Genomic DNA, 13,447 nt, shown 5'->3' on the forward strand with positions numbered 1-13,447 from the left:
TAAACTGTACATTAACCTGAAAAAGTGTACTTTCTACACTAGCAAGCTGTTGTTTCTGGGTTTTGTGGTTGGAGAAGAAGGCATTCAGGTTGATGAAGAGAAAATAAGAGCTATAAGAGAATGGCCAACCCCAAAAACAGTTTCTGAGGTGCGAAGCTTCCATGGTTTAGCTACTTTCTATAGGAGATTTGTTCGAAATTTCAGTACCATTACTGCTCCTATTATTGAATGTTTGAAGAAAGGCAAATTTCAGTGGGGAGAAGAACAAGAAAAGAGTTTTGCTTTAATCAAGGAGAAACTTTGTAATGCACTAGTTCTTGCTCTTTCCAATTTTGACAAGGTGTTCGAGGTTGAATGTGATGCTAGTGGCGTGGGAGTAGGTGTTGTGTTGTTACAAGAAAAGAGGCCAGTAGCATTCTTTAGTGAAAAGTTGAGTGAAGCTCGTCAAAAGTAGAGTACTTATGATCAGGAATTTTATGCAGTGTTCTGGGCATTGAAGCAATGGGAGCACTACCTTATTCAGAGGGAGTTTGTATTGTTCACTGATCATCAGGCCTTGCAATACCTTAACAGTCAGAAAACTGTAAACAAGATGCATGCAAGGTGGGTGAGTTTTCTGCAGAAATTTCCTTTTGTAATTCAGCATAAATCTGGTATTCTTAATAGGGTGGCAGATGCTTTGAGTAGGAGGGCTTCCTTGCTGGTCACTTTAGCTCAGGAGGTTGTGGGTTTTGACCTCTTGAAGGACTTATATGAGGAAAATGTTGATTTTTAAGGAGATTTGGGCCAAGTGCAGTAGCAATCATGCAGTTGCAGATTTCTATGTGAGTGATGGTTATTTATTCAAAGGCAATCGACTTTGTATACCTAGTTCATCATTGAGGGAGAAACTGATCAAAGATCTGCATGGAGGGGGTTTGAGTGGACACTTGGGCCGAGATAAAACTATTGCTAGCCTTGAGGAGAGGTATTTCTGGAATTCTGGCCACAGCTGAAGAAGGATGTAGGAACTATTGTGAGGAAGTGCTAGACCTGCCAGGTTTCTAAGGGTCAGTCCCAAAATACTGGTCTTTATTTACCTTTACCTATTTCTGACTGTATTTGGCAGGACCTTGCTATGGACTTTGTGTTGGGATTACCTCAGTGGCGGAGCCAGAATTTCTTATCAAGTGGGGCACAAAATTAGAATTTAAATATATACCAAAATTTTAATAAAAAATAATAAAGTAAAATAAAATTAAGGTAATATTAATATTTTTCTCAAAATTACGTATTTTATTAGATAATAAACTTTATAACTTTAGATATTAGATATTTTTTCATTAGGGAGATATAATTTATTTTTAACTTTTAAAACTATAAGGAAAAAACATATTATTGTTCTCTAAAAGAAAGAAAAAAATTGAAAAAAATAACTTTCCCAACATCCATGATTCGAACCTGAGACCAATTACAAAATCAATGCATATCATGCCACTACACCAACTTGGCTAATAGTGATCTTGCTATATTCTAGGCTATTTAAACAAGTTTCTATGTACAGAAATTGAAAAAAAATATAAAAATCAGTGGGGCACGGGACCCACTGGGTCCCCATGTGGCTCCGCCCCTAGATTACCTCGTACCCAAAGGGGTGTGGATTCTGTGTTTGTGGTAGTTGACAAGTTCTCCAAGATGGCACACTTTATAGCTTGTAAGAAGACTGCTGATGCTTCCAATATAGCCAAACTATTTTTCAGGGAGGTGGTTCGTTTGCATGGAGTACCCAAGTCCATTAATTCTGATAGAGACACGAAGTTCCTCAGTCACTTCTGGATTACGTTGTGGAGAATGTTTGGAACAGCTTTGAATCGTAGCAGCACAGCTCATCCTCAAACTGATGGGCAGACAGAGGTTACTAACAGAACTTTGGGTAACATGGTTCGGAGTGTTTGTGGAGATAGGCCCAAACAGTGGGATTATGCTTTGCCACAGGTGGAGTTTGCTTATAACAGTACTGTGCATAGTGCAATAGGGAAGTCACCATTCTCATTAGTTTATACTGCTGTTCCTCGACATGTGGTTGATTTAGTGAAGCTTCCTAAAGTTTCTGGTGTTAGTGTTGCTGCTGAAGGCATGGCTAAGGATGTGCAGACTGTTAGAGAAGAAGTTAAGACCAAGCTGGAAGAAACTAATGCTAAGTATAAAGCTGCAGCTGACAAACATCGAAGAGTTAAAGTGTTCCAAGAGGGTGACGACGTGATGGTGTTTCTAAGGAAGGAAAGGTTTTATGTGGGTACCTACAACAAGCTGAAGCCAAGAAAATATGGTCCTTTTAAGGTGCTGAGGAAGATCAACGACAATGCTTATGTTGTTGCACTTCCTGATTCCATGGGCATTTCTAACACCTTTAATGTGGCTGATCTGCATGAGTTTCGTGAAGATGAGGTTCTTTATCCTGATGAGAACTCGGGGTCGAGTTCTTCGGAGGTGGAGGAGACTGATGTAGAATGGATGACAGTCCGAATTGAAGAACAGCTCGATCGTGCAAAAGGAGGAAAACCCAAGTTACTATTGCAACTTTGGCATTCGGTGTCCGATTCAATCGTGCCATAGCTTTCCGGAAAGGGAATCGCGCCAACAACAAAACTCGTCGCTATGCCACGACATGTGGGCTTTTTCGGGCTTTCGGGGCTTTCAGGGTCGATCGTGCCCTAAACTAAACTGCAATTTACTGTTTTTCAGAATTTTCGGTTTCCTAGTTTGTTTTGGATTTGTTTTATTTTTACCCGTGGGCTTTAGGGTTTCATTGTTAGTCGCCCTAGGGTTTCTTTTCTCATATATATGCAACCTTAAACGGCTGCAGAACCTATCTTTTATCATATTATCAATCAAATTGAGATTTATCTCTTTTATCTCTGGTGGACTCCAGAACATTTGTTCTAGGTTTATTGCTTGTAAACCTTAGGTGATCTTTCAGACTGCGTCACAAATAAAGGTTTTCCTTCAGTATCACGGATGATGAAACCTCCGGCAGTAGAATTTCTATGGTTCTTGTTCTTCAACATTAGTAAAATAAATATTTTTTCGGTGGCCGGAATGATTACTTTTTTCTTATTAGGTGGATGGTATATATAGTTTATATCGTTTAACATGATTGTATATTTGTATATCACTGTTAAAATGATTTATATATATTTTAACCATATAACAACTTACTATAGATATGTAGTACTCGAATACTAGGTAAAATCGCATGAAAATCCAACAAGCGTACAAACAAAAGGAACTTGTCAAAAGTTCAACAAACATATGAGCGATCAGGTCCCTGAAAACAACACCCTGTCATTCATTAATCTAATTGTTTTATCATTCTTAATTCCATCGATCTTTCAATAGAGCTCACAATTATTTTAGCTCATAGATGTTTAAAAATTATCCTGAATCATTGACCACATATATCTTCAAGCTGAGAACAATGAAGTTGAATATTGCCGGTCAAACAAGTCCGCCACAAAACTTTCTCATTTCACTTTATAAAGCTTACTTTACGTATAGCTGTTGAGCATGTAGTATAATGCACATACATGTTGATTTCGTTTCTAATATCTAAACCCTAATATCGATATTAGGATATCCTAATTGCTCCCATTAATTTAGCAAGCTAGCTATGGTATATTGGTATTAATTTATTGGTATATTGGTATTTATCTTCTCGGATGTTCTAGCTTTACTATATCCATATGACATGATCTATTTAAAAAAAGCTCAAAAAATAATGATCTTGTAAATATCTGGAGCAAAACTTATACATAACGTATTTAATTTACACCACTGCCGAACCGGTTTATCACGAGTTGAGAAGATTCATATATATCTCGTCCAAACCCGGAACCGCCACCATCGAGCCGTTAGGAAAGCAACAAGGTGCATACTGCATAGTTAGTAAGTATATATATTTGATATATGTACAATTATATCAATCTATATGATTATGTAATTATCAGTATAATAGATTGATAATTAGTATTTTAGGTAAAAGACTATAGGTAGCATATAAATATGCAAAGGGGAATATTAAAATGAGCGTGCACCTTTTGGCTTTAAATGAGAGGAAATCGAGAGAAGATAGAGCGGAGATATGCTGCGCTAACAACTAGGAACCAAATTACAGGTGCCTTCTAAAAGTTCCATTTTTCCAAGGCTTAGATAGCTAGCTACCAACAACAACTTAATTTCATAATTTAATTATCAAAGACCAAAAAGATGGAAGATACGTCGACTCATCCCATCTCAGTGTGTATATAAATATATCAACAAGCCTAATCATGGTGTTGATTAGTCGTGGACGTCCTCTCTCTCTCTCTCTCTCTCTCTCTCTCTCTCTCTCTCTCGTAGTTCATATCTGGTGACGAAAGCTCGAGGATCATTTGCAAAGTTCAGCCATAGCTGTGCTCGATCGGTCACTTGGTTATCGACTGAAGACAGCTCGAAGAGGATATACAGTACAGTAGTACTACTATCGCTTCAAGATCGAGGTCAGTTCTCAACTTCTCATGTTTGTTAATTTGTTTTCATGCATATATCAGAATAAAATTAGTTTGGTAGATGGGAGTTGATCGTTTAAGGTTTAGGGTGGCGAAATCATTAGTTCTGGAGTCTCCAAGTTAGTCTTACATGAACCACGACCTGTTTCGGCTTAGAACTTTTACGACATTGTTCTGCAGCATCCTTCTGGCTAACAATGAGAATCCAGAAATAGCTAGCTGGTTTGTTTCATTTTTTTTGTCCGGTGAGAAAATGAATACTAGTGATTACGCGGAGGAAATTTCGGACCATTAATGCGTGATCTTCATTTTTTTAGTGTCAAATATTGAAGCATGCATCACCCAATTTGCCTATTTATTTCTCTCGCAAGTGAATTATCTTAGAATCTGTACTGTGAGTGATGAGAATCTGAGATCGATATAGTAGAAGGCAGATATATGATTTCTGCAGTTTGGCTAGAATATTATGAGCGAGCATAGGAATTGGCAGTTCAAATTGCTCTCCAAGTTTCCTGGCACAAAACTTGAGATGAAGTAAGACAATAATGGAGTCAATATTATTATGAATGCACTAGCTCTTACAGTCTTGCTAGAGTCCATAATTAGGTTTATTATATTTCTTTATCTGATTCTGGTATCGTAAAGATTATAAAACTTGTCCACTTGTTATAGTTTTGTTCTTGAATTAACTAAAGTGAATAATTTCGAGCATGTTTGATCATTTCGTTATTTGGAAGTTGGACGAATAATATGTTAGAGCAATTCAAGAAAGGGTCTTTCTAAATGTACCCAACAAATTTCTTAGTAGACCCAGCAGTAAATTATGTGAATAATTTGTTATTATTTTTTACTATGAAATTACAATAATATACACAATATTATAAAATGAAGACAAAAAAACTCTGTGTGCACCCAGCAGTGGAAAATCTGCAGAGTCAAAGGTAAAGTTGTTATGATTGTGGGTCATTGTGGAATCGAACTGAAGAAGAGTTTTTGCATTTGACATTGATTTCTTGATGTATTGGTTTAAATTGTATGATCAAGTTGCTTTATTAAATCAAATTTTCATTCTGATTGAAAAAAAAGTTCACTGGTCTCTCTCATCAGATGAGGAAAGGCACTAGCTTTTTCTCTTTTCTCGTTGGTTTGAACATCTCTTTCTTTCTTTTACATTTATTTTCTTTTAAGAGACATGATCGAAGAGATTAGGTTTCCAACAGATCAAAATGCGGAAAGAAAAACTATTTTTTCCTAACTTCACCCAATTTTATTTTAATGAGAGCCAAAACGTTGTGAACATGCAACTATTGTAACATAAAAAGAAGAGAAATAGAGATTTAAAAAATGAAGAAATATGAAGAAAGATTTTCTTTTGGGACTGTTGTCCAATTTTATTTTAATGAGAGCCAAAACGTTGTGAACATGCAACTATTGTAACATAAAAAGATGAGAAATAGAGATTTAAAAATGAAGAAATATGAAGAAAGATTTTCTTCTGGGACTGTTGTAGAGGTGTGAGAGTGAAGAGAAGGTTTATCTCGCTGGGTATAGAAATAGTTTTTCTTCCTTTCAAATGTGTCCTTTTTTGTAATTTCATAATAAAAAGTAATAATTATTAATTTATATAACTAATTGCTGGGTCTATTAAGAGATTTGCTGGGTACATTTAGAAACACCCTTCAAGAAAATATTCAAAATAACATTTGTAACACTAAGCTTGTACAAGAAGTTACTTATAACTCCAACCCAATTGTTTTACCAACTTGTTAATAGAACAGTAAATTTTTCTCTAGAGTAGCCCTACAACCTTATTAAACATTTAAATGTATGTGCAAAGGGCATCTCTAGCAACATTACCTAAAAATATCTTACTTTGTTCAAAAATGTTCCTTAAAGTAATTTTAGCTAACAATTTTTAAAAATTTTCTACAACATTAATATTACTTAAAATTTAGTTATTTGAGAGCTTAACATAGGAAGTAAAACACTAGAAATTAGACAATATATAGAATAAAATTTCTATAAAAAATAATTAACTTCAAGTATAACAGTTGAGTTCGGTTTTTGCTTGTTTATCGTATCAAATAATTAAGGATTGGGTTAAAAACATTAGCTAGTTTGGTGGAGTTACTGCTAGTTTGTCAATTTTTGGTTAGCAAAATGCCACCGCAACTTGATAATTGATCTTTAAGACATATCTAACCAACATTTTCATACACGCAACTTAAATAGTTTGAAATATATTTACATTTTATCTGATAGTGAAAAATTCAGAGTATGCCATATTGTAGAAAGGTCTCCGAGTCTCCAAATTTTCTTTCCAAATTCTCAAAGAGTAAAGAAATGGTAAAACACCAAATGAACAAATCAAGGTTTATTGTTGAAGAGATTTTTGAGTAGGACAGCCATCCTACATGATAGGTGCGACCAATTAGAGGTTTGTGAGGGATATATTGAATTTTTTTATGATGTATTAGAAGGTTATTTTACATATTAATACTAATAAATAAGATTTTAATCACCAAATCAAACGTGTCACGTGACGCGATCGCTCCATCTTAACAATTCTATCTCTTAGTGTTTTATGTCGAGACCTGCATAAAGTAAGTAAAAAACATCAAATCAAATCCACCATTGAGAATGTGTAACAGTAGCCACGGATATATCCAATCAAATTCGAAGAAGGTGATTCCCAATAATAGGGCCTTCCCTAGAGTGAGGCCTTGCAGGTTTTGGAAGCTTCCAAAACACGTATTACCAAAGTTTGGTAGACATAGAACATGCATATAAAACCTTCCTTTTTCTTTGGTTAATGGTTGCTTATTGGCCTTTGGTTTTAGTATCCACCATTGCCAAATCATGGACTTACAGGACTTGCCTATCCACTTCTCTCTGCTATGATGAACATTGGTATATACACCAGTAAAAATCACTGGGAAAGCTTATTTCTAATGATTAATTTACTTCACGTGAGTTTCTTCTTTTGGTATTTGATTCATATTCAAACAGAGTTCACCATAACGAGACAATGCCCGGCCTTATACGAAACAAGAAAATAAACGAGGAGCTGACACACCTAAACAGAAATAGCAAATTGGGATTGGGTTTTGGAGAATCTGAGGGAAACCGAAAGCTCCAACTGATAGAAAATGGACACAGAGAAAGGACCCCCTTTCAGTTTCTCTCAGTCCTCCGTATATATGATACCTGCATATACACAAACACATGCATACGTTATCAGTGCGCGCGTGAGTCCAAAATAACTGATGAGATCAATCGCATCAAATATGAAAACCCTTCTGCTCTCTTTCCATTTCGTTTTTTGGACCATTCACCGAAAAAGTCTGGAAAATCTGCTCACAAAATCAAGAACCCAGAAACCAGGACAGCCAGCGGAATCAACAGCTTCAAATCTTTAATGGCGTTTTAAGGCACAAGACATAAAAACGTACACAAAAGAAACCCGGCCAATAAATTTGATCTGAGAAAAACGGAAAATAAAACCACGAGGGTGGGTGGTAGACACATGTCAGTGACTGTTTCGAGTAATCGCTTTCTCTAGTGGCCATAGCTATAGAGCTAAGCCTAGCTCTGTGTGTTTCTTTTTTTTTTCTTGTTTAGCCAGCGAGTGTTGTAGAGGGGGCGGTGCTAAATTTAAAGGCGCGGTAGTTGTTGTGGGTGTGGCTACCTAGTACTAGTACTCAATTCTTACAGGCTGGCTGGTTCGTTTTCCTTGTTTATGATACTTGTAATTCTCCATTAATGCTCTCCTTCCCATTGTTTAGAAAAGCAAAAAAAAGTGACAGGGGGACAACCCAACTGTACTGTTTAAATCCCATTAATTTTGTTCTGTTTATTATGGCACTTATATTACGGACATAATCAAAATTATTACACAAAATTCTGGTCGTTTTTTGCCGTTCAATTCCCATTTTCTCTCATCAGTTGAGTCTTGGGTTGTGTTTTCATGGCGTTTTTTGATCTGGGTCTTGTCCAAAATGTGATTTTGAGCTCAATTTTGGTGTTTCCCCGTTTGGGTTTTTGCTGATTTTTAAAAAGGGCACATCAGCATTAATTGCCGCTCTCTAACTCTAACAATTCTCCATTGTTGTCGCAGAGATTGTTGGTTGGGGTATAGTTATTAAGAGAGAACAGAGAGCAGAGCACTGGTTCCTAGAGTGGTTAGCAGCAGCACAACACTAGGGTTGTTCTTGTTCCCTGTGCTTGTCGCTCGTGCGCTTCAAAATCCTTCAGCGCGCAGTCAGATCTCGAGGCTTCTCTTTCTATCTTCACCTTTCCTTCCTCCGCCATTCTCTCTTTCGAAGCCAAGCTGTGCCAACCCCTCACTGGTTGGGTTTGATACATAGCATTTGGAGAGCCCTGTTTTGGGTTTGAGACTTGAGTTGTATAGGCTCAAAGGTGGTGTGACCCTGTCAAACTGACCTTTTGAAATAGATATATTTCGCATTGCCACGATCATAGGAGGGTCGGTGGATATTGTTGAATATAGATGGTGTTGCTTGGCATTCAAACCGAGGTATGGCCTTCGAACCTTGAAGCTTTGGTTTCTGTTTTGTGCATTTGATTATTCTTCCATTTCCGGGTTTTTGGTGTGATATGCTTCTTCTTATGTGTTTAGTAGTTGGGGCATTGTATATTGTATACTAGTGTTTTTTAACATGCCAAAAACGGTTGCCATTGTTCTTATTTTGGAGTTGGTTCCTCGTACTTACCCTGCTTTGCTTGTATTTTTTATTTTCAGTTGAATTACTGGATGTGGAGTGTGGAATGTGGAAGGATGACTCATTGGTTTGCATAGTTAAGGAGCGAAACTCGGTCCGTGATTGTGGGCTTTGGTGGGTATTAAAGTGATTGTAATGATCTATTCTGAGTATTTCTTTTGATTGGCCTGGAGGGAGTGTTAGGGTAGTTTGGCTTTTGATGTGGAATATTGGTCTCAAGTACAAGACATGCTGAGTTCCGATGGGGGCGAGAAGGATTTGTTCTTTGATTCCGCAGAGTATTTGTCATCTGAAGAGTCAGTGGTAGTGAAGGAGGAGTTGGAGTATGAGATTTGGTTGAATGAGCCACCGAGTGTGAAGGAAAGACGAGAGAGTTTTCTACGGCAGATGGGTTTAGCTGAATCTGGATCTACAAAGTTTGGTTCTGTGGAGATGGAAAGGGACGTTGGTACCTCATCGGAGATGATGGGATTGGAGAGACTTTTGGAGTGGAGTGGAGCTGCCTCGAGCTCTTGCAGCTCCTCCTCTAGTCACATTGAGGAATATTCGGGTTTTCATAGCAGGGAAGGGGACAATCTAGCAAATTTTATGTATGATGAATTGGACAGAGACCTGCAAGACAAGTCAAATTTAGTTTCCATTCTACAGTCAGTACAAGTTTCGACTTCTGGTAGTGATTGTTCTCAGGGGGGAACTTGTTCTGAGAGAGAAACTGAGGCTACTGAAGAAGAATGCGAGAGTTCAAAGGAGGGCCGGAAGAAGAAGAGAAGTTGGTGGAAACAGTTTATAAACAAGAGCAAGAGGAGAGGAGGTAAAGTTGTCTCAGAGGTATCAAAACCTGATACTGAAGTATCCAAAGAAAACAGAATGAAGATCAAACAGAACAGTAAGAGGTACATGGAGTTTGCTGCACTTTGCACCGGGCAAGAAATTCAGGCTCACAATGGGTTTATTTGGACGATGAAGTTTAGTCCTGATGGCCAATACATTGCAACTGGTGGTGAAGATGGGGTTGTGCGCATTTGGTGTGTTACAGCAGATGCCTCTTGTAATTACCTTATGGCTCAAGGCAACTTAGATAGCAAACTTAAAAAGATCAAGTCTGGATGTCGAGTTATTTTTCCTGACAACAGTTTTCGAATTGAAGAGTCACCTCTCCAAGAGTTTCTTGGCCATTCCAGTGATGTGTTAGACCTGGCTTGGTCAAATTCAAACGTGAGTATGCTGAAATTTAACTTGTTTACTTGACTGCTTTTTATCATAATTAGAACTCTTTACTTCAGTTTGTAATTGATTTAAATCTTTATATATGTTCTGCTGCAGCGTCTCATTTCTTCGTCCATGGATAAAACTGTTCGTCTGTGGGAAGTTGGTTGCAGTCAGTGCCTACATGTTTTCCATCACAATGACTATGGTAAAGATTTCCTTTATAAAATTTGATTGTTTTCATTTCATAAATTGTGTTATCCTCAATTTTTTTTTGTGATATTGGAAATGTAATTTTGTCACTTTCTATATGGGAACAGTTACATGCATTCAGTTCAATCCTCTCGATGACAATTACTTCATCAGTGGATCCATAGATGGAAAGGTTCGAGTTTGGGGGCTTTCTGAGAAGCGAGTTGTTGACTGGGCTGATGTGCGAGATGTCATAACAGCTATTTGTTATCAACCAGATGGGAAGGTAGGTTTCTTAGTGATTAACTAGCCATTGTTTGATAATACACTGCTATTGAAATTATAAATTCAGACATCATCTCCTTCATGCTGTTAAACCTAGAAAATGTTTTCTTGCAAGCAGGGTTTCGCAGTTGGTTCCCTTGCAGGCACTTGCCGCTTCTATGAAGAATCAGGTGCATAAACCTTTGAAATTATCATAGTTTTGATGTGATCCATTTTGGGGAACATGCCTAAACTGATTTGTTTGTTGAACAGGAAAAGAAGCTCTTCAGCTTGTTGCACAGATTCATATTCGTTCTAGAAGGAAGATCTCTGGCAACAAAATCACCGGCATCCAGGTATTCACCTGAAGCTCTTTCTACGCCATAGTTACTCCTCTTTCTCTTTCTATTCTGTACTTTTTCTATAAGATACATTTCTATATCAATCATTAACATGGAACGGTTCATGTTTTTTTTATTTTCACAGTTTTCCGAGGAAAATGCTCAAAGAGTTATGATAACATCAGAAGACTCAAAAGTCCGTGTGTTTGATGGGGTAGATCTCATTAAGAAATACAGAGGTAAAGAACCTTCTGATCATGATTTTTGATTTCTGTGTTATTCTAATCTTCTCAATCACCATGTCGAACTTACCACTTTTGATTTTGATTTGATAGGTTGTTATGTTTAATTAAAAGGTGCTTTTTAATTTATTGATTGCTTGGAAACATGTTTAGTTAACCCTCAGTTTATATGGCATGTTATTGACTGGTGATGCAGTCTGAGTAATAAATCTGTTATGTCAATCCAAATTGTAATTGTAACGTTTTAGACTGGTTTCTCATCTAACTTCTGAAAGCAGTAAAAGTAGATCCACTCTAGAACTAGAGAACTAGACAGGTTGTTCTTGCTGTAGTAATTACTAGGAATGACCTTCAACATTCATACTTGTTAGTTGTTACTGTTTTTGCGGGGTTCAGAAGCATGCCACTATAGTCTAGATTTAATGACCAACCACTTTTTGAGCTGTTTCAGTGCATGGATAATTTTTTGTAGAGTAATGTAGAGTAGTGTGAAAATGATGACCACATTTCTTGATTTGTGTGGTTGGTTTCTCGTTCTCTGTATCCTATGCTCAATTAGGCATCTTACTCATACAATGCATCTGCAATCCTTGACTTCATCACAATTTCTTCTTGTTGCAATGATATTCTTTCCTACCATCCTTTACAGCTGTAATTTTATTTTGGCTTAGCATCTTGCCATCTATCTGAGTGCCCAGATTTCAATTGCTTGTTGTCTAATCAATGACTCATTTGGTTAGCAATGGCATGATGACCAGAATAATAGTTATATGCTGTTTACACATACAATGAATCTGAACTTGTTTGATTAAATCAATACTTGGTTTAGCATACATATTATTTGGATTTGTTTGCAATTAATAAAAGCATTTCTTCTGAACCAGTTGATCTCACTGAATGCAACAGGTCTTCCAAAGTCAGGAAGTCAAATGTCAGCTTCTTTCACATCCAGCGGGAAACGTATAATCTCAGTTGGAGAGGACTCGCGCGTTTATTTATGGGACTATGACAGCTGTTGTGTTCCATCATCCAAGCATACAAAATCTGTTCGATCCTGCGAACATTTCTATTGTGAAGGTGTGTCTGTTGCAATCCCTTGGTCAGGCATGGGAACAGAAGATAGGAACTTAGAAACTGCTAGTCCACGATATTGCTCACAAACACAAGACCGAATAGACGCTACTCCTGGCAGTAGAGATTCGGAACGCTTTTTGCTTGGGAATTGGTTCTTTCTGGAGGGTTCCTGCAGAGGCTCTGCAACTTGGCCCGAGGAAAACCTTCCTCAGTGGGATTCACCAGTGGCAGGAGAGGAAGATGATCACTGGCAATACAAAGACCATCAACACCATCACCACCACAATAAAGCTCACAACCACTTGACGAAATCAGAAACGTGGGGGCTTGTCATTGTAACTGCCGGATGGGATGGAAAAATCAGGACATTCCATAACTATGGACTGCCGGTCAGTTTGTAGGAGTTCATTTGTCTCAGCATGCAGTCGTTGATCATCTTGGCATCGAGATCCTAGCTCATTAAGTAGGTTAGCAGAATCAGCAGCAGAGAATTGAAATCTATGAATTTCGAAGGCTTTCGACAATGTATTCACGCAGCTTTCCTCACTGCTGTTCTTGTTAGGATATAAGATTCATTAGAGCTTGAAGCCTTGTGAAGAGCTTCATTAGTGTGTACATTTCACTTTGTTATGTCACTCAAGCTTGTGTGGACTGCCCATTAGGGTAGGCTATCTATGCAGTTTCTCAAATTCACATTCTTTTTTTGTGAATATTAATTAGATTAATGGAATACTAGCTCAGTATGTAAGTACCTCATTGGGTCAATCCTGCCGATAGTTTGCCCTGCTCTTTGGAAATTCTCCTTTTTCCAAATTTCCAACATCCGTAATTCCGTGTGTACACATATTAACGTCGCCAAG

General features: G+C 37.5%; 1 protein-coding gene across 2 annotated transcripts; it reads left to right on the plus strand.

Moving 5' to 3' along the window:
- The first annotated feature begins 8,146 nt into the window (after nucleotides 1-8,146).
- On the plus strand, nucleotides 8,147-13,325 carry LOC133724534 (uncharacterized). Of its 2 annotated transcripts, XM_062151290.1 has the most exons (9): nucleotides 8,147-8,248; nucleotides 8,644-9,063; nucleotides 9,289-10,483; nucleotides 10,592-10,682; nucleotides 10,795-10,952; nucleotides 11,070-11,121; nucleotides 11,204-11,286; nucleotides 11,417-11,510; nucleotides 12,420-13,325. In XM_062151290.1, exons 3-9 carry the CDS (start codon nucleotides 9,497-9,499, stop codon nucleotides 12,986-12,988), a joined length of 2,034 nt encoding a protein of 677 aa, XP_062007274.1. In that variant the 5' UTR covers nucleotides 8,147-8,248; nucleotides 8,644-9,063; nucleotides 9,289-9,496; the 3' UTR covers nucleotides 12,989-13,325. The 2 variants fall into 2 exon arrangements, with proteins under 2 accessions (XP_062007274.1, XP_062007273.1); XM_062151289.1 differs by lacking the exon at nucleotides 8,147-8,248 and having other exon boundaries at nucleotides 8,289-9,063.
- The last annotated feature ends 122 nt before the right edge of the window (nucleotides 13,326-13,447 follow it).

This window comes from Rosa rugosa, chromosome 1 (assembly GCF_958449725.1).
Source record: "Rosa rugosa chromosome 1, drRosRugo1.1, whole genome shotgun sequence".
NCBI lineage: Eukaryota > Viridiplantae > Streptophyta > Magnoliopsida > Rosales > Rosaceae > Rosa > Rosa rugosa.